The sequence below is a fragment of the Stegodyphus dumicola genome, chromosome X1 (genome assembly GCF_044657685.1).
Source record: "Stegodyphus dumicola isolate Sdum_Otavi_A_Nest chromosome X1, ASM4465768v1".
NCBI classification, from domain to species: Eukaryota; Metazoa; Arthropoda; class Arachnida; order Araneae; family Eresidae; genus Stegodyphus; species Stegodyphus dumicola.
Genome location: NC_140780.1, coordinates 135,443,235 through 135,469,755, shown reverse-complemented (window position 1 = coordinate 135,469,755; position 26,521 = coordinate 135,443,235). Strand labels below are relative to the sequence as shown.

Sequence of the window (26,521 nt, the reverse complement as noted above, 5' to 3'; positions counted from 1 at the left end):
TTATCACGTGCTAATGAAGTTAAGCCAGAATTACACACACCGGCCAATGAATAAGAAACCTTTGAGATTTTCGTTTGAATGCATGCTAGGGATGAAGTATGCAGATATGTTTTATGGCACAGGTTACATGTGGTTAGAATGTTTGTATAACTAAGGTGTTTGTGTGCTTTTCACAATAAATGAAGTAAAATGGGAAAAACAACAGATCTCTCACCATTTGAAAAAGGGCTTATTGTTGGTGCTCGTATAGCAGGGGCTTTCGATTTTGAAGACAGCAGACCTCACTGGGTTCTGAAAAGCAGCCATATCAAAGGTTTTCAAAAGTTGAATCAGAACCCACAGTTCTTCTCTAGAAGACAACTGAAGTTCGAGCACAGTTTTCTCATAGAATGATCAGTGTCATTTTTGACGAATTGTATGGTAGAACAGGGACTGTACTGTGCTTCAGCTGGCACAGATCGTCAACCAAGGCTCCTCCCAACAGATTTCAGCTCGAACCATGCACAGAAAATTGCAGAGGATAGGAATTCATAGTTGGATGTCTGTGAAAGAAACTACTCATTTCTGCTCAACATGCAAGAATTCATGTCGGGAAAGAAGAAACAGGACATTTGAGGATTGGAAATGGGTAATGAGGTTCGATAAATAATGCTACACCTTATTTTGCACAGCACAGATGGAAGATGTTGAATTTGGCCAGAACGCCATGAAGACATGAATCCATCTTGCCATACTTGTACTGTGCAAGGAAGTATCATGATAAGGAGGTTTGGCATTTGTTTAGGTTGCTAGCTGAGATGTTAACTAAGGTAGGGAAAAGGAAAGGGATATTTTCTTTCTATATGTAGATACTTTGCATCATTTGTCTTGACTTAGCAGATAAATTTTCATGCTGATGATTACATGACTTTGTTAATAGATTATTTGAATTCGCTGTTTAATTATTTTCTAAATAAATTAATTACACCTGTAATTAGAATAAGATAATTTTATTTTTAGAAAAGAAAATTACAAAATATGCTCCTTTTCCGTACTTATGGCTCACATTATCCCATGTGTATTTGCGTATAATTAATTTCAATATAAATTAATTAAAAAAAATTATTTAAAATTTTTAATTACACTTCCAGTCAGAGTAAAATGATTTTATTTTTATAGAATAAAATATGTTTTTTTTTTCTAACTTATCGCTTGTATTTCCAGATAATTTCTAATTATAATGAAAAATTTGTGAAATATCTACTTAATATTTAAATACAGTCAAAAGTCTTTAATCCGGAATGATCTATAATCCGGACCTCAAAGCTACAAACTTTCTGCACATGCGCATATGCATTTACGCAGGCGCATAATACCTTTATGCATGCACATATGTGTTTACGCATGCACGTTTAATGTATAACAGATGGTATAAGCTAAGCTAAAATTATCTAATTATCTATTTCAGTTAATGTTATAGGATTAGGATTATTTAGAATATAAAAAACACTCCCAGGCTATTTGTTTGTGGAGAGGGAAGCACGTTAGCTGGGTCTTGACTCCAAGACGAACTACCAGTGTGTAACAGTTTTACCCTTAGGCTGCTGAAAGACACCTTGTATCATAAAAGAGGATTTTTACCCTTCATAATCAAATTAATATTCAAATATAATTACTAAAAATGCAATAAAATGATAATCAGACTGAAATGCTAATAAGTTATTATAAAATATTAAAAAAAATTATTATGCTATTTTTCTATGCCAAGCATATTTCACTGATTTCTTTATATAGAGAAGGGATTCTCAACCAGTGGTATGCAAAGCAAAGTGTTTTTAACTATTAATTTCAAAAATTAAAACCCCAACATCCTGATTGAGTTTTTACTCTAACACTCGCAAATTTATGTGATCTGAGCTTTGTTTAAGAGTGGTAGTGGTAGTAGTACTTTGTAGTGGTGATACTAAAGGTTTTCAATTTTTGTTTAGGTTGTATGCGTTAGTCAGAAGGTTGAGAACTTGCTGCACTAGAATCTAGAGTTCTCAACTGGTGGTATGCAAGAGAAAAATAAGGGATATGCAAAGAAGCAAAGTATTTTTAACAATTAAATTCAAAAATTAAAACCCCAACATCCTGTTTGAGTTTTTTCTCTAACACTCATAAATTTATGCAATCTGAGCTGTGTCCAAGTGTGGTGCTGGTAGTAGTACTTTGTAGTGGTGGGACTAAAGGTTTTCAGTTTTTGTTCAGATGGTACGCATTAGTTAAAAGGTTGAGAACCGCTGATATAGAGGATTTTGCGGATTAAAAATTGGGTATATCAGTAAAATATCTAAACCATTATTCTAAACGTGAGCAAAAGTAAGTTTATTTTTCACAAAAAAATAAATAAGTAAATAAATAAATAAAGAAATAAAGAAATAAAAATAAATAAATGTTATTAAATTTGTATCTTCAAATCTTTGAATAAGATTTATATTTATAGATTTTTCTGATGTGTTACTCATGTTCATGTTTAATAGTAATGAATATAATGTAAATTCAAACTTCAAATAAGTAAAACATAGAAATCTTTGTATCAGTGTATTTGCAACAAATGCATAACTAAAATACATTTGCCCACTGCATAGAATTGCTCCAGGGGCGGCAGTTTGAAACCAGCATCATAGACAACATTCAAATTGCACAAAAATAATATTTTATGATTTAACTTTTCATGGAATAAATACAGACAAATACAATTAACCTTATTTTATTCTATTCGATTGGTCTGTTTCCGAAATTTAAACAATTGCATAATATCATGAAAAGCTATAGAAGCTCTTGTTACAAATCCTCTTTCCCTGCAGTTATGCAATTACATTTCTTTGTTTAACTACATGAAAACTATTTTTGCACTTAAGCAATTAAAAAAATAATAACTCTCTTAACCTTATTAAGTGAAATTATATGCATAAAAGAATCCGGAATGTCCAATATAAACCAGACTGAATGATGATTGAATAGCCAGGAATACAATATCGTTGTAGAAATATATGCATATTTTATTTTTTAAAACTTTTATCTTTAACTGTGTCATACGTATATATTGCATTTTTGTGATCACTACTGCATTTATATAAAGAACATTTTTTCAAGCTTATGTAACCATTATTACAGATAATTGTTCAAATTAATGGTAAGAATTAAAAAGAGAAGTATAAAAGTTAATAATGCTGGAGTTATCTATATCATAATCTAAAATATAAAGATGAAAAAAAGTACACAGATTTATTTAATCACAACAATGACTAATAATTTTTTTTTTTTTTTGTATGGTTTCCCTTCTCAATGTAAATGCTACACTTTGCCGTATGCAATTTTAAGCCAGCAGAGCTTTTCCCCTGATACTGGGTTGAAGAAGGAAGTTTTGCAAAGCGCCATTTGATGCCATTTCCCTCTTTGACGTCAAAAAATTCCTCCCAAGGATATGGCAATTATTCGCAATTCAAGATGGTGGAAAAAATTGCACCAAGTACTGCTTATCTGAGATTTTCCCTTTCACTATATATGTTTATTTGAACTTAGCAGAATAAATTTTGAAATAAAGAAATAACAATGTGGTATGTGAGTAAGCTCTGGCAAACATGTATTGAGTGCATTCCTCTTAAATACCTCTTATAACCTGCAAAATGAAGATTGTGTTGGAATTAAGAAGGTGACACATTCAGTAGGATGGGCATGGAATTAAGAAGGTGACACATTCAGTAGGATGGGCAGTATATCACTTAAGTAAATGAAATGTGTTGGAATTTCAATCCTATTTATGTCATATGTAACTTTTCTTTTGTACCTTAATGCCAAATTAGTACTTTAATGCATCTTATAATAGGTGAGAGTGCATTATATGATAAAAGAGTGCTATGAGAAAGAATGTATGTGTGACAGTGATGCACTCAGTTGATCAAAGGCATTCTACTTTTCCTTCCTTCCTACCTTCAGTGCAAAATCACAGATGAATTTTTCCCTGTTTACCTGTAGTCTTTCTAATATATGCAGCAGTAAAAAGTGATTGTTCATTGTTTAGCTTAATTATGTTCAATTTATTATTATCTTTCAGGTAAAAGAAAGGCTAGTTTTCTGTTTCTAAGTTTGCATTCAAAGTAGTGTACATGTGTGTGATGTGTATATTAATGTTTAACAGTGTTTAGCAATGCTTTTTCCTGAAAGTTGAATGTAGTGAAATTTTTTTTATTAAGTTCATGAACTCATTAATTTTGTTAATTTTAATCTTCATTGTTGTGCAAAGTTTGTGTTATATTGTAAAATAAAACAATACAGTAATTGATCATCTGTACTTAAGATTATTTTTTATTATTTAATTTTGTTTAATCTTACTGGGAAGCTTCAAAATGTATACTTTAATGCTGGATTTATTTTCAACTTTTAAATTCTCATTCCCATGAGAGTCATACTGTAACAAGTTTGACACATTTGCTTATTCAATTCATCAGCGAATCGAGGCTTTACTAGTTTATCCATAATTATAGCAAGTCTATTAACCTGACATTAGTTTATTGGGTATGAAAAATACTCTGTTGATCATTCAAAAATTTTACTTTCTACTGAAGCAAAAATTTTCAGTTTTATTAAATTTTCATTTTAGAGCAGCAGTTATGTCACTGCTGTTAAGTATTTAACAGTAAATGAATTATTTAATATATTATAAAATTTTAAAAAATTAACATTTTAAAAATTAGATTCCTGGTGCCTTTCTGGCTTCTCAGGCAGTTGTTGAGCCATCCCCACCCAAAGTCATCAATTTCTTATAATACTGTATGGCTTAGCGACTAATGGTCAAATGATAAGTCCTTTAATTGCTGATGGATATTAAATTGTTCATACTGCAGCATATATGTATCGTAACACAAATAGATCGTGTAACTGTAAACTGAGATTAAACATAATATATATCCTGATGTATATGCAAGTATTATTCTTCCTTCAGTGTTTCTCATTGTATCTGATTTTCAGTGTTAAGATTTATTTTCATTTTTAACTGTTTACAAATGGTTACAATTGCAGTACTTCGTAATTAAAAAGGGAAGTTGAAGTATTAGTGACTTTAGTCAAATATTTTTTTATTATTTTTTATATTTTCAAACTGCTATTAAATTTCTATATTATATTTTATAATTAGCTGTGTGCTGCTATTAGCAATAAACTTCAGAATAGTAACTTTGAAGATTCGACTGTACTACACGATTTGAAGCAGAAAGTTATTGATCTCGCTGTCTCACCTGGAGTGGTTTACTCTATTCAAGCCGCTGCACAGAATGTGCTGCGTGTTGGGTGGATGATTCTTCTACCTACTGCAGATGAAAGAGCCAAAGCACTTTCTCTTCTTTTGTCTGGTAATTTTATGTATTATGTCATATCATGTACAAAAATTTATCTTGATGATTGGCACTTGATTTCTTGGATAATTTTATTCAATGCTTTTTGCTGCACTTTTAAAAATCTTTGCTTTTGAGAGAAATTTTGATTATACCAATATGTTAAACACTTGCAAATAGAATAGTTGGTGGGACTTCTAAAATTTATTGACTAAAACATGATTTGCATGTATTTTGAGAGCGATATTTACCTTTTCAGATACCTGTGAATAATTTTTTTCACGTTTCATAGCATTTTAGGCTCATCTTAAAATGCTCGATACTCTCTGATTATCTGCAAAACCCTGACAATATTCAGCAGGTAAAGCATTATGTTGCCAAATTAAACAACCCAGAATTTTATGAAAATTTATCTTTCTGGAAACTCATTAATTGTTGTGTGCGTGTGCATATTATGCCAGTGCATAAGGCATGCAATTTTGAAATATGTGATTTATTTGTGTGGTTTCTACATGTTAGTGTGTTTAGTTTTCTTTCCCTTGTAACAAAGTTATATAAATAGATTCTTTAAAAAGCAGGTTAAATGCACCTGTGGCACAAGCGCAATTCATGCAAATGTATCTCATTACATAACGAGCTGCCCGCAATTAAATAGGATAAGGAAAGAGATCTTCCCTAGCTCTCTCTTATCACTGGAGCTAGACCATCTGGTCAAATACCCAGCAGGCATAAAAGGAATCCACATGTTAATTAAACATATTGTATAGAACAACACAAATTATGTAAAGGAGATCATGAGAACATGAGACCCTCACAAATTGTTAAGGCTTCGACTCATGTAAATGTCAGATCATGACATCGTTAGCACTGTACATATGTAAATATCTTCATTTCTGTGTATTTTCAATTTTTGTATTATTAATAAAATAAATAAAGATAAAAAGTAAAATTAAGAGGATCTTGATTGTGATCCTCAAATAAAACTATATGTTGGTGAGACAATACTCCCGGCAAATCTTCCAGTCACTGATATGCACTATGGTGGTGAGCTTTGGAGACTTCGCCGAAAGTCCCTCCAGGATACGATGTTCAGCCTAAGGGCATACTACTATAACTAAGCGGCACACACAAAGATCAGTACCAAAATGGGCCATTCTAACTACGCACAAACGAGTTGCAGCCCCCTCCCACCTGATACGGAGGGGTAAGACCAAGTGTTCAATTGGATTCAAAACCACTTACGAGCCAATAATGACCAGTCCACTCAACCTTTTCCTCCCGCCACATACGGAGGAAAGTCTCCCCCCAACTGAGGAGGAGCAAACAGGTTTCCCACAGTTGCGTTAAGTCGCAGGAGTGGTGAATAAAATTGATTGATTCCCTTGTAACAAATTATAATGCCACTGTAGAGTTTGCAAGGTAATGAAAAAGAAAGTGTTGCATTTCTTCAGAAATGTGGTGTAGTATTAAAAATATGGTGTTTGTCTAATGTAGTAGAGAATGTAGGAATGTGCACTCCACAAAGTTTATGGAATTCTCTGATGCTTTTCTGAGCAGGTCAATCTGTACATGAGGAGCAGTGCCATGTTGCTCTGCAGTTTTGAGAATTCTAAACTTTTCTGATGTTTTTTGGAGTTAAAACAGATAACTGTGTTCTAGCAGAAGATTCGGTAAAAAGAAAGTTAAGGAATTTATTATGGATGTTTATTGCACTTTTAATTTATCTATGATGGTATTTTATGTAATTTGCAGTATTTTGTTATGGGTATTTATATAATGGAATTCTCAATGTTTTGTTATGGATATTTCTAGCATTTTCAATTTAATTAATTTTTTTTTTTTTTTTTCTGTTTTATGCAATTTTGGTGTGCTATCATTTTCTAAAATGGCTACTGTTTCTCATGTTATGTTGGTGAGAAAGTGGCCAAATGATTGGCAACTTTGTGGGAGGTTTGGGTGAAAAATTAGCAAGTACCAACTGCTCTTAAACATTAATAACTGAGAATGATAATTTCCAAGTTAAGTATAAAAACCGTAATTTACCAATCCTGTTCTTTTATGAATCTGAGTGTTACAGTCAAAGAACTAAAGAACACACTTTTGAAAGTTTGTACACATCTAAGACTGATTCTTTGCATGTGGGGAGGAATTGTTCGAGTGTAATTTCATACACTACAAAGTCTGAGATCTAGACTTATCAGGACTTCAGCAAATCTGGATTTGGGAATTTTCTGGATTTTAGATCATCAGTTTAGCTGCAGTAACATGACATGTAGAAATTATGTAATTAAAAATATAAAATAGCTGTTTATGAAATAATGAAGTATTTATGTCCCAAAAAGGCTCAATATTTATTTGTTAGCTTTGTTAAACATTTCTTTGAATGTTGCTTCATTTTTTGTGCTAATACTTTCTGTTTAATTTCATAGAGAGACATAATTTCTTTTTTAATTATGAAGTTCCATTGTTCAAGTACTGTAATTGGAATATCGATAATTTCCACTGAATTGTCAATAAAGTTCATAAGGTGTCGCAAAGGACTCTAGAAATGTAAGCAAACATACAGTTTGTACTATTGGCTGCATGAAAGCTACTACAGTGAATTTAGTAGGAACAATGAAAAAGTGAAGAACCTCTGTTATTAAATGTTAAGTGTTATTCAGAGGATCAGCAGTTCTGAGCCAGTACATGCTTCGAAGATGTGCAGAATAATATTACAATAGAACTAATTTGTTCCAAGAAAAAAAAGTTCAAATGTAACATTTAGTAGGGCTTTGTAGATACTTAAGAGAAAAAGTCTTGTCTGTACCTTATGCAACTTTACCTGTCCGTACTGATCTGGGGAACTCGACAGTCTTCTGGAATGAAAAAGTCCAAGCAAATGCAATCTAATTGCTTTGTGGATTAAAAATCAGATGAAATTAATATCCTAGATTGTAACCTACTTCTGTATTTTTATTTGTTCAGCATTAGTAGGCCATCTTTGTCATAATGTAAAGAACATTAGAATGTTATATCATTTCATGTAAAGATACTCAGATTAATAAAGCCTAGCAATTTCTTAAAGGGAAGCATGTGTTAACAGAAAATCCAGACTGTTGTAGCAAAATACCTGCATCTGAGTGCTGCCTATCCAATTATATTCCAGGTGATAATTTCTTTTGTAGCTTTTGTTGCCAATAAATTATCTTAATCTGATTTGAACAGAAACATTCCAATGTAAGATTAAAAACCGGGAGATGGGATTTCAGATTCATATAGATTTATTCAGAATTTCACCAATCTAAGATTGCTTTTTCGCCTAGTTAAAAATTTTAGCTCAATTTTTTTTTTTTTTTTCCTTTTTCTTTTTCTTTTTCTTTTTTTTTTTTCCTGCATTCATATCACTTTCATGTTTGTGTCACATTTTCATTTTCTGAGAAATTTTTATGTCATATGATTTGGGAAAGTAAATAGCAAAGAATAGTTTAACATTCACATGGCCAAAGAATGTCTGGTATTTTACCGTTCAGTCTGTTTTAATGTTTTGAATTATAGTTTTCTGTGGTGCTTTATGGATCTTTCTGGTGAATTGTATATAGTGGTCTTCAAATTTATGATTAAATCTTTTATTTTTTAAATTGTGAGTACTGCTCATCATTTAGAGATGTATGAAAATTTTGTTGTTATGCATGTATCTGCCTTTACTGTATCATTTAACAGTCCTTTCTAAATTATGCATAACAAAAAGCTGTAGTTATCAGTTAATTTGACCACATAAATATGGGTAACTTTTGTCTTGTAATATGCATCTTCTACATGATCCATGGGTTAAGGATTCATTTTGTTGGTTGGTTTAGCATTTCTTAATATTATTAAAATTTCTTTTTATTGCATTTGTAATAGATTTCGCTTAGAACTTTTGAACCTTGCTCTTAATCTGTTTTAAAATTCCTTCAGTAATCTTAGTTTTATGAGCTACTGGCATTTCATTTTCTCTCATCATTTTTCTGAATTCTAATTATTTTTTCTAATTTTCTCAGCAAACATGCTGGGTGCACAAGGTTTTCATAGTTTTCTCAATGCATAATATAAATGAGCCAATATCTTTTAGAAATCTTCCACAAGGGCTTTCCTATCTTTAGATTAGGCAAGCAGATGTCATGTGCTTTACCTTAATTAATTAACCAACTAAGTAATTACATTCATTTACTGTAGTTAGTAAATCAAAAGTAATAAACAAGATTATGTTTGTCAATTTTCTCATTTAAATTACGTGATTAAAGGACCATTTTTCTCTATTTAGACTATCATGTGATTTGTGATGATAATGCAGTTCATTTTGAGAGTATTTTAATTCTTATATTAAACTTAAGCATTATTTTATTGACAAGGGGAGCATATGACATTAGATTCTCTGATTGTGCTATGCTTGAGCAAATTTACAGGAGAATTTGAAAGGAATGCATTTGCATCTCTTTCAAGTCCAAATATCAAGTTCAAGTCCAAATATCTAACGATGTATGCATCGTATAAGGTTGTTAAATTTTTGAAAGTTTTGATGACTCAATGGTAATTTATGATCATTGCAGATGGGAAGTTCACCTTTTCATTCCTTTATAAACTTTTTTTCTTTTTTGTGCTTCTTTCTTGTTTTCTTCTTTTTTCTTTTAACTATGCAGAGAAGATACATTCTTAAATTCTTTTTCTGGGAGTAAAAAAGATGTATGTTTTAATCATTTTTTGAAGTAAAGTTTAATCATTTTTTGAAATTTATATTACTTCTCATGCAAATTAATTTAAAATTATGTCCTGGTAATATAGAGGTTAGTAGAAGCTGACTGATTGAATCTTTGTAGGACTGAGGCTCAAATCTCAGAAAACTATCGATATTTGTGACATTCAGTATCTTTGCTGTATGAAGGCACTTAAAATCTGTGGAATTAGAAGTTTACTCAAAAGGCTGATGATTGGAAAACAAGGATATAAGAGCCTCAGATATCATCCATCAGAGAGCTCTTGATCAGAAGTGGCGTAGAACTTAGGCATGTAGCCGTAATACGCTTCTCTTTCATCAAATAATGCTACCTTATTTACAAATACTAGGGAAGAGATGAAGCTTCCCCTCCCCCCATTGTACTTTAAAAAATATTGTATTTATTAAAGATCTGAATTTAATACCTTAAGAGGTTTTCTCTATTTTTCTGCAGTTTTACGATTACTGACATTTTGTAATGCTTCATTTACCCGTGTATGCTTTATGATTCGTATTTGCTTGCTGTCGGCATTACGTTGTAATATGCAATGAGGATTAACTCTATTTTTTCGAGATTTGCAAGAACTAACCGTTCTCTTTTTTCCTAATAAACTTAAAATAAAATAACTTTACATATAAAATTCCAAAGCATCATATTTATTTTCAAAATCCATAGAACTACAACAAACTGCAACAAACATCTGATGGTTGCCACTCTTACAGTGATTAACTATGAAAAGAAAGATAACAACTGAGGCTGGTTTCTAACAATACTCCCACCTTTTTATTGATAACATATACTTAATTAATCAAAACAAAATATAAAAAAATACTGTCCACACAAATATTAAGGCTAAACAAAATAAAAAATTAAGTTCTATAATTTCTACTCTAAAATAACTCAAGTAGTGTTCAGGTTAGAAATCTAGATGGAATTTTAATTTGTTGTCCACTTCTAGTCACGACAGTCTTAATGTCCATTGATAAATCTGCAGCGGAGTTATTCTTTGGTAATTTTGAGAGTAAACTGTCTTCACCCTGTGTCACAGTTTCATTTGCCTCATCTGACTCCAAAGATGAAGGTATTTCAAGAGGGAATATTCTCTGGATTGGTCGAACTAATTCTCCAGGCATGGTTTGGACACGAACTACTCAAATGTTGCCGTCTTTTCTGGGGTATAGTTCAATGACTTTTGCTAGAGGTCACAACACCTTGCGTTTGTCATCACATTCGATAAGAACTATGTCGCCGACTTTTATCTATTGAGAAATCGGCACTGTAGATGGATGTTGCACTAGCAGGCTGAGATATTCATTTCTAAAATCTCTTTCTCAAGAGCTCTCATAAATTCTGTAAATGTCTCAGTCTTTTGTTGAAATCAACTTTATCAAGATGATCCAAATTAGGAACTCCAAAGACTGGAATTTCACCTAAAAACAAGAGCGGTGTCAAAGGGATGAGGTCATCAGAGTTATCTGACACATAAGTGAGTGGTCTGGCATTCACAGTTGCTTCGCAGTCGCATAGCACACGCATCAATTCTTCATAATTCAGACATGACTGGCCTAGGTTTCATGACTCGCAAAAGCTTCTTAATTGTTTGAACAAGTCATTACTCAAAGCCATCCCACCATGGTGCTGCGGGTGAACTGAAGAGATCAGTCAAGTCGATATTAGGGATGTCACAAAAACAAAGAATCTTCATATTTATCCCACAGAAGACCAATTACTTTCAATGGTTCACTCATTGTAGATTTTTCACTGCTCAGTTCTGTTTATTCCCACCCTCTTAAGTCAAAGTTAGCACTTGTCATTAACTGAGTTGATTTTGCAATAAAGTATTCTGCTTCTTCATTCGAATTCACTGAAGTGACACAGTTGTCAACATAGAAGGAATTTTTCAATTTTGTAGCCACTTCCTTCAAAGAAGTTTCACATTGTTCTAAATGAGAGGTCATTGCTGCTCCTAAAAGAAATGAACTGGACTACTCTGCAATGGCAAAATTTTCTTATTTTATTTTGTTGAGTTTTTTTCCACCATAGCAATCTTAGGAAATCATGATCAGATATTTGAAGAAAAGCTCTTTTAATATCTGAGACTATTTTTCCTTGCCTAAATTCAAGTAGCAATCTAGGTATTAATTCAATTAAATTTTGACCTTTTGCTAAACAGTCATTAAGTGACAGGAAATCCTTTTGCTTGCATGAATCGTCAAATACAGGTCTTACTACAGTTATCTTTGAAGACCGGTCTTTGGGGAAGATAATGATTGTTAGCTCGTTCCTCTTCTGTTACTTCTTCTATTACTCCAGATTTGACCCATTCTTCGAACACTGCATTGTATTTTTCAAATTTATCTTTCAACATGAGCTTCTTTGTCATGGAAATAAATTTTTCAGCAACTTCTCTGTTACTTGGTAAAGCTTCTTTATCGTTGATCCAAGGTAAACTGACTTCATATTGATCATCCACCCTCTTCAGAGTCTTGTGAAAGTGATCCCACACTGCTTCTTCTAACTCTGAATCAGTTTTATTTGCTTTAGAATCTGTAATTTCCAGTGCTTCTAGCTTCCACAAGTTTTCTGTGTCACTGCTGCGAGTCAACATAGACGTTATTTGTGATGACATGGACAAGGAGTTTCTTTTTGAGATGTTATCTTGTATCTTTCCCATGATTGTCCATCCAAGTAGTGAATCCACAGCAGTCAGCCCATTTTCTAGTTTCTGAATTTTTCCGTTTAACAGAGCACCTGCGATGTCAGCAATAAGAATTTCTATTTTCAAATCCTTTTTTCCTACATTAGATGCATGAATATTTTTCTGCCTTAGTTCTTCTATCCATGGTTCAGGCTGTAAACTGACTACTGGTCCGCAAATCTTCGACTGTTCCAACAAGATTAGTTGTCTAGAAAAATCACTTCTCAGGCTTCTAATGTTCACTTCATAGCATTTGTGAATTTCTCTCTTTGTTGTCACTCCTCCAAAAATGTGCATGAATTAAAAATCCAGATGCAATTGCATGGCACCCTATGTCTACAGCAGCCTCTTTAATATGTATGAACGTTGTGATCCTGTGTCGATAAGTGCCTTTACTGTCTTCTGCCTTTTGTTTGTGTCGATGTTAATTAATAGTGTTTGAAGAAACACTTCATCTAGGAAATAGGTGCTCGCAAGTGATATGTTTTATGTTTCCTCTTCTTTATGGTTTTCAGCATCATTGCTCTTTTTATTGGTAGGCAAAACCCAATGTCACATGACACCCCAATGTCTTTTCGAGCATATCAAACATCATACATTTGTCTTACATTGCTTGGCCCTGTGTCTAATTTTGAGGCAGAAGAAGCAACCCTTCTTTTTCTTAATTTCATCCTTCTTTTGACTCAGAGTCATCTTCTGAGCAACGAAGGAATGCCGACTTTCATGGTTTTTTTTCACAAAATGTGCAAGAATTCTTCTCAGTAAAATTGGTTGCTTTATTATGGCCTGAGAATAAATCATTTGCTGTAGGCATGAAATGTTCACTCTGGTACATTTTATCTCTTCTACTTTCTTTCTTTGCACCCGAATCAAATAATTAAATCCAGCTTTTGCCAAAGAAATTCTCTGCTCTCCTTCCACTTCATTCTTTAAAAACAATAATTGTTTCAATTTCTCAGAGTGAGAATTTTCTGCTGTAATTATTGATGCATAATTTCTAAGCCAAACTCATAGAATTTCCTCAGGAATGCAAGATTCAATGAGCAAAAACAACATTGCAGCGTATTTGTCACTTGTTATTCCTATTAACTCCAACGAATGTAAATATGACTCTAACTTGTCATACAATTCTGATATACTGCATTTTTCCTTTTGATTAGTGACATTTTTAATAATCAAACCTAATAATTCCCGAATATAGAATTCTACCAACAATTCTTCCCTGTCAAACCTATTTTTTAAGCTTTCTATAACTTTTTCATAATTTTCGGCAGTTGCAGGGAAGCTGTTTACAATATCACGTGGTCTCATACCGGGTACAGTCGTTTGAACGAGATAATGCATCTTATCCTCGTTTTTAATTTCTTTATCTTCATGTATTCACCGAAATTGTCCCCAAAACAGTAATCAATCTTTAATTTTTCCACCGAGTTGTTTTAACTCTATTTTAGGTAATTTCAGCTTCCGTTTGCTCGAATTCGGCAGTACACTGCTAGTAGATAGTATCATTTGACAATTGATGAATATTTCCGTTTCTACTCGTATTATATCTAATTTTTCTTTGTATTCTTCAACTTTCACCCATTTACTTTCAAACTGATCATTTGAAGAAAATTCCGAATTTAATATTTGAGTATCAAATGCATTAAGTTCAACAGATAAACATTCTAAAGTAACAAGTTTCGTTTTCACAGATTTTTCATCAGGAATTTCCTTTTCTAATTCCTGCAACATTGCATTAATTTTTCTCGTAAAAGATGCTCTGACAGGTTTTCATTTCTCAATTAAAGATTCCATTTCAATAAAAATAAATTTAATAAAGTCAAATAGAATTAAATTCAATAAAACCAATAAGATTACCTTGACTTGTTTTACAGATCACTTCCGTCATCACCAAAATTGTTCGAGATTTGCAAGAACTAACCATTCTCCTTTCTCCTAATAAACTTAAAATAAAATAACCTTACATAGAAAATTCCAAAGCGTCATATTTATTTTCAAAATCTGTAGAGTTACAACAAACATCCAATGATTGCCACTCTTATAATGACAAACTATGATAAGAAAGATAACAACTGAGGCTGGGTTCTAACACTATTATCAGAAATTTCGAATTGCTGGTTAATCATAATGGGCTACTAATGTACTCTGTGCTGAATTTCAGTGGATTTTAAGAATTTTTTCTGTTTAGTATCAGTTTTCAATGTTAAAAATTTTTTGAGAATTAAAAAAAAAAAAAAAGAAAAAAAAAAAAAAAAAGGGATAATTTAAATTTTTTTTATGAATGTTTTCTAACTTGAAAATTCTTATGAAATGTTTTAGGTCCACAAAATTCACGAATCAGTTCTGGCTGTCATTTTATGACTGATCTTTTAGTGGAAAGTTTAATGGCTGATGGGGGATTAGAGTCTGCTCTTTCAACTGCTGTCAAATTTGAACTGGAGGAAATAGAATATGCTGTGTCGGTAAGTGGATTTAAGGATCATTCAATTAGTCATGTGATTATGTATTGTATTTTCTGTGTGTGAAAGAAAGAGTGATACTAAAACAAACTTTGATTTAAAATTAATTTATGTTTCTGATTAAATACTAATGTTATTCAAAATTAATTTCTTTCTCTAAATTGATGTTATATTTTATAGCAATTCTTTATAATTAAAATTAGTATGAAAACTTTTCTTTCTGTGTTTTGACCTTTGAGTTTGAAAATTACATCTTTAAACACACTGGATGTTATTAGGAGAATATTTTTTGTTGATACCTGTTTAAAACATGAAAGCAAAATAATTGTGTCACAAAATATTCCCAGAAATTAGTTTGCAAGTACAAATTTATATTATTGTTCATATGAGAAATCAACTGTAGAGTTGTTATTTGAGCTTTCATATCAGCTTAATCATTGCCGTAAAAGATAACATTGTCATTGCTAAGATATGTTCTATGGGTTAATTAGAGTATGCTTTCTATGTACATATTTTCAAAGAGTATCCAGAAAACTGCATGGTCATCACAAGCTTCTCCTTGCACTGTAAAGTCATACAGAATGAGTTTAGACAGCTCAAAAGAGAGTATTTTTTTATATATTTTTATTATTTGACTAGAAACGGCAGCTGCGTCAAAAGGTAGTGAAATATGTGTTAATTAACTCTGTAAAATGTATAGAACCAGACTGAAGTTATTATTTCATCCTAGAAATTTTTGTTTTTGGATATGCACGCTCTGCTGTTCCATAAGTATATGTGCATTTTATGATTTTAAGGTTATATGCTTGCTTCGTTTTAATTGAAGAGGTATTATATATTGCTGGTTGTTTTGTTTATCAATCACGTAATGTAATAATCATGATGCAGCTTTTTTGAAAGCAATTTCGAAAATAATCTAAATAATTACTTGGACAAAGTGCAGCCTAATAACTATTAAGCGAAGTGCTTTGTAGTTGTATGTATGTTGGAAGTAGAAGTGATATTAGACCAAATTTCCATATGAAGAAGTGATATCTTGAATATAATTGGTTGTGTCAAAGCAAAATTAATGTAAGAAATATTAATTTATGTTCTATTTTCTGTAGAAGCTGGTCCTACTTATATTAAGAAAATGCTAGCAATAAGTTAGGTGGAAGTATCTCCTGTGGTATTTAGCCCTTTGGTGGCTGGACATTTACTATAGTCTGTTACTTTAATAAAATTAAAGAAAATGCATGAGCACAAAAAACAAAGCTAACTTACATTGAAAGAAATGTGTAAAAAAGCAAACAAATATTGAGCTTCTTCTTTTTATATATATATATATATATATATATATATAAATTTTTATTTCCTGAAGGTCATGAATGCTAAAGTAAAATGGATGATTTAACATCTGGAACATTGCTTTAAGTGTAGAATTGCCAAAAGTCCCCTAAGTCTGGATCTTAAACTTATTATATATACTGCTGGCCATTAAAATTGCAATACCACAAAGCGATGACCTGACGAACGTCAAAATCACATGCAAGGAAGAAGAGGTTGGGATATGCAAATGATTAGTATTTCAGCACATTTAGACAATGCAGGAGGAAGAAATGACATCTGAAGCCACTGCATTAAAGGAAAGTTGTGTAGTCAATTTCTCATTCAGAAAGTGCTTTGCAAGGCTGAATGTTGATCCAAATATTGTGTTATACCTCGAATCGTAAGAAGAAATGCTTGCCAGCAAGTGTTGGAATTCTATAGAGGCAGGATCGTTGCCTGTCGAGACTGTGGATTATAGTTTCATCATATCACCTGTCGCACTGGTGAACATCCAAACACTGTCATGCAGCTATAGAATCGGTGGGTTGCCGAGGGTCATACTGAATGGCATGCAGCATCTCAATGCCCTCCCATGACTAAATGCTGAAGAGGACAGACATTGTGAGGTCAGCTCTGAAAAACCATATAATCATATCATGGGCCATTAGTCAGGAAATGAGCATGCTTGCAGTATGCCCAGTATCCACTCATAGAGAATGTCAACATTTGCAACAGCGTGGATTATCAGCACGGTGACCATTACTTCGACTTCCCTTGACAATGCAGCATAGAGAGAAACGGCGACACTGGTACGTTGAACGACAAACCTGAATATACAGGAGTGGCACAATGTCGTCTTTTCAGACAAGTCCCACTTCTGCATGCAGTATTTTTATGGCTGTATATGTGTTTGGAGGCTCTGAGCAGACCGCATGTCACCTGCTTGCATTCGATGTCAACATAGGGGTCCTTCACCTGATGTGATGATTTGGGCAGCCACTAGGTACACAACACACACATTTGTAGTTCAGATTGATGGTAATTTGAATGCAGATTGGTATATTTCTAACATCTTAAATCCAGTTGTTGTGCCCTATCTTTGAGGCCTGCTAAATGCCATCTTCCAAGAAGATAATGGGAGACCATGTGTTGCAAATTGTGTTCTGACCTTCCTTGGTACACAGGGTATTCGATTGCTGCCCTGGCCTGCACAGTCTCTAGATATGGCACCTGTAAAAAACATCTGGTCATGGGTTGCTGAGAGACTGGCTCGTTAACCCCCTCCAACTAATATGGTTGATGAGGTGTGGCATAGCCTTGAAGCAGCATGGAATGAGTTGCCCGTTTCTGTTATCCAAGCCCACTTCGACTCCATGCCTAACCGAGTGAGGGCCATTTTATCTGCCAGGTGTGGCAGCTGTTTCTACTAATTTCACACCCCTGTAAATCCCCAAACTGCTTAATTTAATCATTTAAGTCTTCATGGCCATACTATTTACGTACAATAAATATCTGTTTTGTATTTGCTTTCATTCATGGTGTTGCAATTTTAATGGTCAGCAGTTTATATAGACAAAAGCTGAGAAATTTCAAAGTAAGATGACATATATTATAGAAATCGTTCTGTATGCTGCAAAATACATTGAATGATCAAGACAAAATAATTAATGTAAAATTAAATCATGAAAGGGGCATCTCTTCAATATGAAATAGTCAAATCAGAATTTCAGCAAAATCATTAAAGCAGAATAAATTGATTCAAAATGTGTATATAAAATACATTCAGTGTTGAAAATTCCATCGTCTTTTTCAAGGAACATTTGAAGACTTTTCAGCAGAGCCATGTTTCTGAATTTGAAATGAATGTAAATTCTTGTAACATGTTAAATATAAATTAAAAATTAATTGCAAATCGAATGTTTTTATAAAATAATGTTTTATCAAATATATAAATGTTTTGTAATATATTCAGATTGAGGGAATAGAAGAAATGTCTGAAAATTGAAGGCTTATAAGACTAAAATGGTAAAAGAAAATATTAAAAATAAATGAATAACAAATAAAAAGGCAATATGCCTAACAGTTGGGAAAACTTACATAAGCATGTTAGTCTTGAGAATTCCGCCAAAAGAAAAAAAAAAAAAAAAAAAGAGTTGAGTGTGTGGTGGCTGCTGAGAATTCTGTTAAGAAGGAGTTAAGTGGTTTGTGGGTAGAAACTTAGTGTAAAATTAAAGAGGAATAAATTTCATTCTTTTGAATAAGGCCTTAAAATTTAGCAAATTTACATTTTTAAGGTTTAGTAGAAAGAAAACCAAACTTTTTATTTTAAAATTATTAAAGTTAATAGAAGCAAATGGTGTGTGAGAATGTTAAAATTTTTTTTATTAATTCTTGCATGTAAAAAGGAGTAATATGGTTGAAAGGGGAAGAAAAAGTTATGAAAAGAAAAACAGTGAGTTAACAGTAAAAAGTTTTTGGCTATTTGGTATATAATAAGAACTGGAATAGAAATGGCCATTTTTTATGTACAGAGATAGAGGGACTATTTGCAAATTTACAAGTATTTTTACTACTGTTATGCAACCAGTAAATACCTCCACACTTTGTTTAAGTAGATCCTATCATAAGTAACAATAAATTTAAATTAAAACGTTCTAATCTGTAAATTTTAAAGCATTAAGTTAATAAGATTAAGTGGAATTTGATTATTAATAAATGTAACTTTTAGATATTGAATTTTTTATTTATGTCAACTGTAATGAAAATATTTTTAATTGTGAGAATCTAGTGATGTTGGCACTTGTGTTTTTAAAAATTTCAGATTTCCAATGGATGAGTTTAATGGTAGGAAAGTTAGAATTTTTTTTAAAAAATTTCTTTTACCATTTATGTCTCATAAGCCTTCCACTTTGATATGATCTTTTGTATTCCTTTTGCCATTTTAGTCTGATAAGGCTTCCAGTTTCATGTGTCTTTTTACAGTTTCTTTATTTGGAAATGTTTCTAATTTTTTATTAAAAAATTTTTACTTAATAAACTCCTTTTTAATTGATTTTAATAAATTGATTTCCTTAAAACTTTGTCTTGAAGTATTTTAGTTGAATGCTTTGAAGACAGTGACTGAAAATAAGGTCAGAATTGGAATGTGTATAAAAGTTGGCTGCAAACGAAATATTGGCCAGAGAATTTCTGCTCTCTTACTCCTGACTTTAGGGATAGTCATTGTCTAATAACCTTCCCTTGTCTGATGACATTTACGCTACTCATAGCTATATGGTTTCATAAATTCGGTTTTGTTTTTTTCTGAACAGTGGGATGTTAGCTTAAGACAAAAATACTTTCAGCGTGTTTCGCTTAAATCACTTGCTGTCTAGAATTTTGCATTAATACTGCCATCTGAAAGATGGAAAATGCAAAGCAATACAATGAAAATATAATCAATAAAAAGTTTTTATGTATTTATGATTTTTTTAACAAAAGAATATTTATAAGAATACAGACATTGAAAACGAAAGAGAGCTGTAATCACAAAAATGTGAGAAAAAAAATTGATAGGGATACAGTTTGAATGACGAAATATCTACTACACTACAAAGGAGGAAAAATCAATAAAATCAAATGAGAAAAGATGTTAATGTCACAAAATTGCAAAGGGATTTGATTAATTTATATGTATGAAGCAAAAATTATTCCTCGATTTTTATTTAAAATTAATGCGAATTGCTGATTTTCGTGAGAAACAAATAGTCAAACATTATTGTCATGTTAAATTAAAATTTTTAATCAGTGCATTTAATTCTAAATAATATTAATTTTGAAAAATGAACTAAAATTGTTTAAAGTATATATTGATTTTAGACGTAGCTAGGAAATATTTGCTGCCAAGGTCTATTTTCAATATAAGGAAGTGTTTACAAAAGTTAATATTCCGTCATTCGGCAATTACTTCAGCTATGAAATAGCATCTTTGTTGGTTTCATTAGTTTGGCAAGTTCCTAGATTAAACTCAGCAGAAAAGAGAAGAAAATTCCTTTCTATTTCATATCTCTTTCTTTCTATGTCTTATCTTTCTCTCTTATCTGAAAATTAACTAAAGCAGAGCGCTAAAGAAAAGGTTTCAATCATCTTACCTTTGCAATCCTAGCTTAAAGTGGGGCAGTTCCTATTTCCTGTCTTTTTTAAGTGGAACCTTTCTAAACTTTACCATCCTTCATAGTCAACATGTTTCTTTTGGTTTATAATATTTTTAGCAATTCTGCTTATTCTTGGGTTAGAAATTGATTTAAAATATTGCTTATAATTACAGAATTTTTTTTTTTTTGGGCGGGGGGGTTCTTACTCAAGTATTCTTCTTTTAATGTTTATTTTTTATTTATTTGGGGTCATGTCTAAGCAGATTATAATATGATGATTGAATAAATTAAAATTTTATAAAATATATTTTTATTTTGTTGCTTTTTTAAGGAAATTTAGTTATTTTAATTAAATAATGTTAATCAAGAACATAATTTAAATAATCATATTTGGCACATAATTTAATCTTTATTTTGAAATGTTTCAGGATTTTACAGTCGTCTCTACGTATAATAAAAGAAAGAGTCTGTCTGTGTGTGTGTCTTTCGTTCGTGCTGCGCGTAAGCTTATAGATCCACAGCTACGAAATTTGGTACATAGGAGCATCTAGACAAGAGCCAGTGCACCTCGAAGCGATTTTTTCGAAATTAAAATTAGAATTTTTTTTATTTTATGTTTTGTGATGAAATCACGTCATTTTGAGACACAATGGGCTATAGGAAAGCGAGATTTTTACTCTACACCGTTTTCACATCGTTATGAACCATAGGCACTTAGCTATTTTACGAACTTAAAATAAATTTCATGTTTCAATAAATCAATTAAATATGAATTTATTTAACAAAGCAAGCTTAACCACCTTTTCAATGGAATGTTTTCTAAGAAAGTTTATTTTTAAAAATGTACAGTTTATTTTTCTGTGATTTTTGGACATGTTAAACTTTTATCCTTGTGACTGCTTTTACAAAAAGAATTTTGGAAAAATGATAATATTTTGTATTTTAAAATTTTTTTTTAAATGAAGCTTCCGAGTACACTTCTCACATCTTTAAAAATGTGATTTTGGCAACAATTTTCCTTTCTTATTGTTATTGATAGATTTTTGATGAAATTACATCATTTTGAATAGTTTTATTCTTTTAGAAATAAGGGTTTGGCAACAATTTTTCATCGTATTTCTTATGTCACTGTTTTTAAGAGATTGGCATGTTTCATTTTCATTTTTTTATATATATAATACATTTTTATTGATTTTTTTTGATAAAGTTGTTCTGCAGAGTAAAATTCTGCACAGAATTTTTTGTTTTTATTTCTTTCATGTTATTTTTTGCTTATTTCACTGTTTGTAAGATATTGAAGAGTTTTGCATGATTTTTTTTCTTCAACGGAAAGTTGGTTAATTTTTTTATATGTAATATATATTTTTTTAAATATGTGTTTTTTTCGGAAGTTTTCTGCAGAGTAAAATTCTGGGCAGTTTTTAAATTTAATATTTGGTGTTCCCTTCAGGCATTTTTATGGTACATTTAAAAGCCAGATGAAGGCTGGCAGTGTAGCTACTAGTCTAGTATAATTCATAAACAACGATGTGGTGAAAATTCTTTGTTTAGTCTTTGTAAAAGACCATAGTTGGAACCCAGCTTCTGACAAGTTATGAACAGAAAGATTCTTTACATATGCAAACCACATAAACTCAGAATTAATTTTAAAGGTAGCAAAATATACATAAAGGACAAATTTATATAAAATAAGGAATGTACTCAGATTCACTCTCTGTGCATACTATAACATGAGATGCTTTTGCAGAAAAAGATAAATAACTTTATTAATAAAATAAATTTGCTTCTTGAGTGAAAATATTACAACTTAGCTGCACTTTTATTGAAAGTTTATGTGCATATAAAAACATTTGCCATGCTGAATTTTCTTAAAATTTAAATATTGCTTATATTCAAAAATGTGTTGCCATGCTGAATTTTCTTAAAATTTAAATATTGCTTATATTCAAAAATGTGTTCAGGTTACAAGCATTCACTGATAAAGCAGTTGCAGATTTTTAGAATTCTTCTGTAGTTTGTCCTTTCATGAGAACTTTGTCAGTCTAGCATCATATTACTTTTTAAGCAGTATATTGTTTACATTGGAAATTTTAAGCTGTTTTCAAAAACAAGAGTGGAAATAATTTTTTTATCAAATATGCTGTGAATTATTTAATCACTTAGTCAGAAGAAGTTATTAAATTAACTACTATGAGTACAAACAACTTATAACATATATAGTTTGTAAGAATTAGAGAATGTCCATATTTTTAATTTGCATGTTATTTTTAGGATTATGATTTTCAGACAGAAGACAAGAGTGTTCCAGCATCTATGCCATTCAAATCCATATATCCTCAGCAATTTGCTGTATTAGAAGATCCAACATATTCTGTTGATATTCCTCTGCTGTGCCTTGTTAAGCAACTTTTGAGGTATTAGAGATTAGAAATATGTGTAAGAAGTTAGACGAGTAAATGTTTTCATATTCAATGCAACATGTATTATTGATGTATGTATAATTTGTCTTAGGTTGATGTTTAATGTTCTGAACAATTAGTTTTCTTTTTTATATCAAAATTAAATGGAATTTATAGAAATTTTCATGTTTTATATTTAAAAAGTTTATTGTTTATCTCAAGTCAAGTTCTTATGTTACATATTTACTTTCATGTCACATATTTGCAATTTGTTTTTTTTTTTTTTTTTTCTTTGAATTTTTATGAAAACTGCTGTAGTGTTTGCCCTAGATGTTATGCACAAATTTAATTTTTTCAAATTTTGTAAAGGTGCTTAAATTTGCCAGTTTGGGGATTTGATTAATGATTTGTGTGTAAAGTGAATACATTCAGGTTACTGTTTAAATATGTTCTCCTTTTGCTATGAAAAACAACTTTCTTACTTTTGCAATCAAAATTTTTTGCTGTGTATTGCCAAGTTTGGCAACTTATCAACATTTTGATGATTTTAAGATCAATTTGCTTACAAAAATTATAATTCTGGGATTTATCATTTTGCGATTTGTTAATGAAATATGAGGGTTATGACAATATTAAATTTAAATAACAACAGCATATTAAAATTACCTTTTTTTAGACAAATAATGTTAAAATATTTTTATTTTTGTCTGTCATGTTTTAAAATATTATCAATCATTTTAGTGGTTTTGAATATATTGATTCTGATATTTAAACAAGATAATGAATGTTACAGGGTTTCAAAATTAAGTTTCAGCAAACTAAAAAAACAAGAGGCTGCTATAATTATATTAAAATAAATTTCATTTGTCTCTAAGTGCTTTTCCAGGTGTAATTATTTCAAAATAAATATGAGTTAGGTTTTATGAGTGCATACAATTTGGCATTCTGAAGAAATAACTCAAAACATTAACAGGACATTATATTCCCAGCTGAAAATGGCTCATGTGAATAATGATATGCCTTCAGTGATATACCTGCAGTAATTGAAATGGCAAGAACATTTAAGTACTCAAATTCTGAAGCTGATTTTCCTGCAGCAGTGTAGGTTGAACTAGGCCATATATGTACTAAACAGAACTAACTGGCAAATCATCAGCAAATGGCATGAGTCTTTATGAGCTATGGATTAAACAGGGTTTGTCGTGGTCCTTACAAGTGCTTATAAGTCCTTATATTTGAAAATAAAATATAAAGGCCCTTATAGGTGCTTACTTTTTCTGTAAAGCCCTTATTTTTTGTTTTTAGTGCTTATTTTTTGCTTTTAGTGCTTTTTTTTAATCCTTTTTTTTTTTTTTTAATGAACGCGCATTTTTCCTCGTACCAAAGCCGAAACTAAATAAACAACTTTTCTTCCTTATATGCAACGTCAGATGGTGAATCATACTCCCGGAAATTGCTTCCCCCCTTTCTCTGCATTAACGTAACCTATGGTACGCGCGAGAGTACAGACAGGTGCACGTCGTTCTATTGGTCAAAGAATTGGGAAAACGGTAGAAAATTCGGTACATTCGGTATTCTTTTCCTCCCATCCAAATACTACACACGTTTGAATTTCTGTCAAGATTTTAATAATTTGCATTCTCGTTCCGCGTGGTCAGTTTATTATGATCGTTATGCTTATATTATGAGTATATGCATGAATATTTATAATAATATAGTTGCAGTAACTGGTGAAGTATAGATAAACTTCCAAAAAATGGGTGTGTTTTTACGCATATTAGCTTTCTAAGGAATAATATTCGGAATGGCTTAAATAAAAGGAAAGTAATCAAATAGTCAAAAGAATTTCCCCCCCCCCAATACATCATACAGTACGGAGGTTGGGAGGTTCTCTCCTTTCTCCGCAAAATCTCTAATATTGAAGCAGCGGAATTTTTTTTTTTTTGTCACTATCCAATCTGGATTGAATAGGACTAAAAGTTTTTGCGGTCTACCCAACCTAAGCGAAGATTGATTCTATTCCGGAAATTTAACGCAGTGTGTTGAAAATTAGAATCGGAAACACCCCAGATTAGTAGGTCTCTTTCTTTTCTTTTATTTAGTTCTTTATTCTCCGAATACCGGCAGCTGTTGATTCCGATTGCGTAATATCACATGTGGAAGATTACGCCACATGTATTGCGCAATAACGTTTGCGGTATTTTGCAGAGATAATTAATTTTGATGTTCAGTCTGAGATTTGTTTATGAACACTTAAAAGAGTTTTTACTGTGCTTTCTAAGCAGAATATTTCTCAGTTCAGTTGGTCTATTTTTATATGATGCACATATTCAAATGTCAAAATCATTTATTTAGCCGAGAAATCTAAAGAACGGCTACAATATCTCCCCACTCCTCTTTTTCCAATTACTACCCGGAATATTCAGCAATTTCCCAGTATGCGGGTTAGTTAAGCTTCTACTGTTAAAGGATGACTACATGAAGTAATTTCCCATCTTCTGATTTCAGAAATGTGCCTCTTTTTTACTTAAATTACTTTGCTTGGAATATATGTTAAGGACAAACTGTTATGCAATGAAAATTTAGAAAATGTTCAAAATTTTGATTTAAGTTAAATTATTTAAATATTAATATGAGTGGAAAAATAAATTGTATTTATTATTAGGTGCCAAACAAATACAGTTAATATGGCTTATTATTATTTATTTTCTATATTTTGAACTGAAATTTCATCATTAAATCTGGTAATATAGTTTAGTTCTGCATAGTTTTTTTTTCTCTCATTGTAAACTAATTCTGTAAATTGAACTGTCATTTAAAATTAAAAAAAAAAGTTAATTGTTTTCCATTTTTGAGGTAATGCTCATTCTCTAAATAAATATTGCGTTGCTCATATTTTAAATTACAAGTCTAATTTTTTTTTTAAGGTTATGCAGTTGTGTATAATGTAATTAGACAGGTGCTTATTTTTTCCTTAAAATGTGCTTGAAAAGTGCTTATAGGTGCTTATTTTTTTAACTAAAATGTGGCTATGAACCCTGTTAAAAAAGAAACTTGTAATAAAACAGCTATACATAATAGGCTACATATAATAGTAATAAAACAGCTACATATAATAGGCTGTGTTTGTAATGCTCAAATTCCTGTGTTAAGAAGGAAAACAGGTAATAAAGCTATAAAGGCTGATTTATTTGGGTATGAGGAAGACAGGATACCATTTATGGAGCAAAGATACCACTTATGATCTCTTTAAATGATGTCTTTCATGACCTATTCAAGGTCAAGATAGACTAATTTCTGGCTCTGAGTATCACAAAAATTCAGAAAGAACACAAATGTCTGGATGTATGTTAGAGGATTTTGAAAAAGACTGTGGAGCTATTTATTTGCAAAATATTGCAGTAAAGGTACCTAAGGAGTAGAACTGAATT

General features: G+C 31.3%; 1 protein-coding gene across 2 annotated transcripts in view; it reads left to right on the top strand.

The window, feature by feature from the left end:
* The window catches only part of HERC2 (E3 ubiquitin-protein ligase HERC2), a 599,575-nt gene that overhangs the window by 186,964 nt on the left and 386,090 nt on the right, over positions 1-26,521 (top strand). For both annotated transcript variants that reach the window (XM_085808058.1, XM_085808057.1), the window contains exons 17-19: positions 5,159-5,372; positions 15,111-15,253; positions 22,963-23,105. In XM_085808058.1, the coding sequence (XP_085664184.1) occupies positions 5,159-5,372; positions 15,111-15,253; positions 22,963-23,105 (500 nt within the window). The remainder of the gene's footprint in view (positions 1-5,158; positions 5,373-15,110; positions 15,254-22,962; positions 23,106-26,521) is intronic.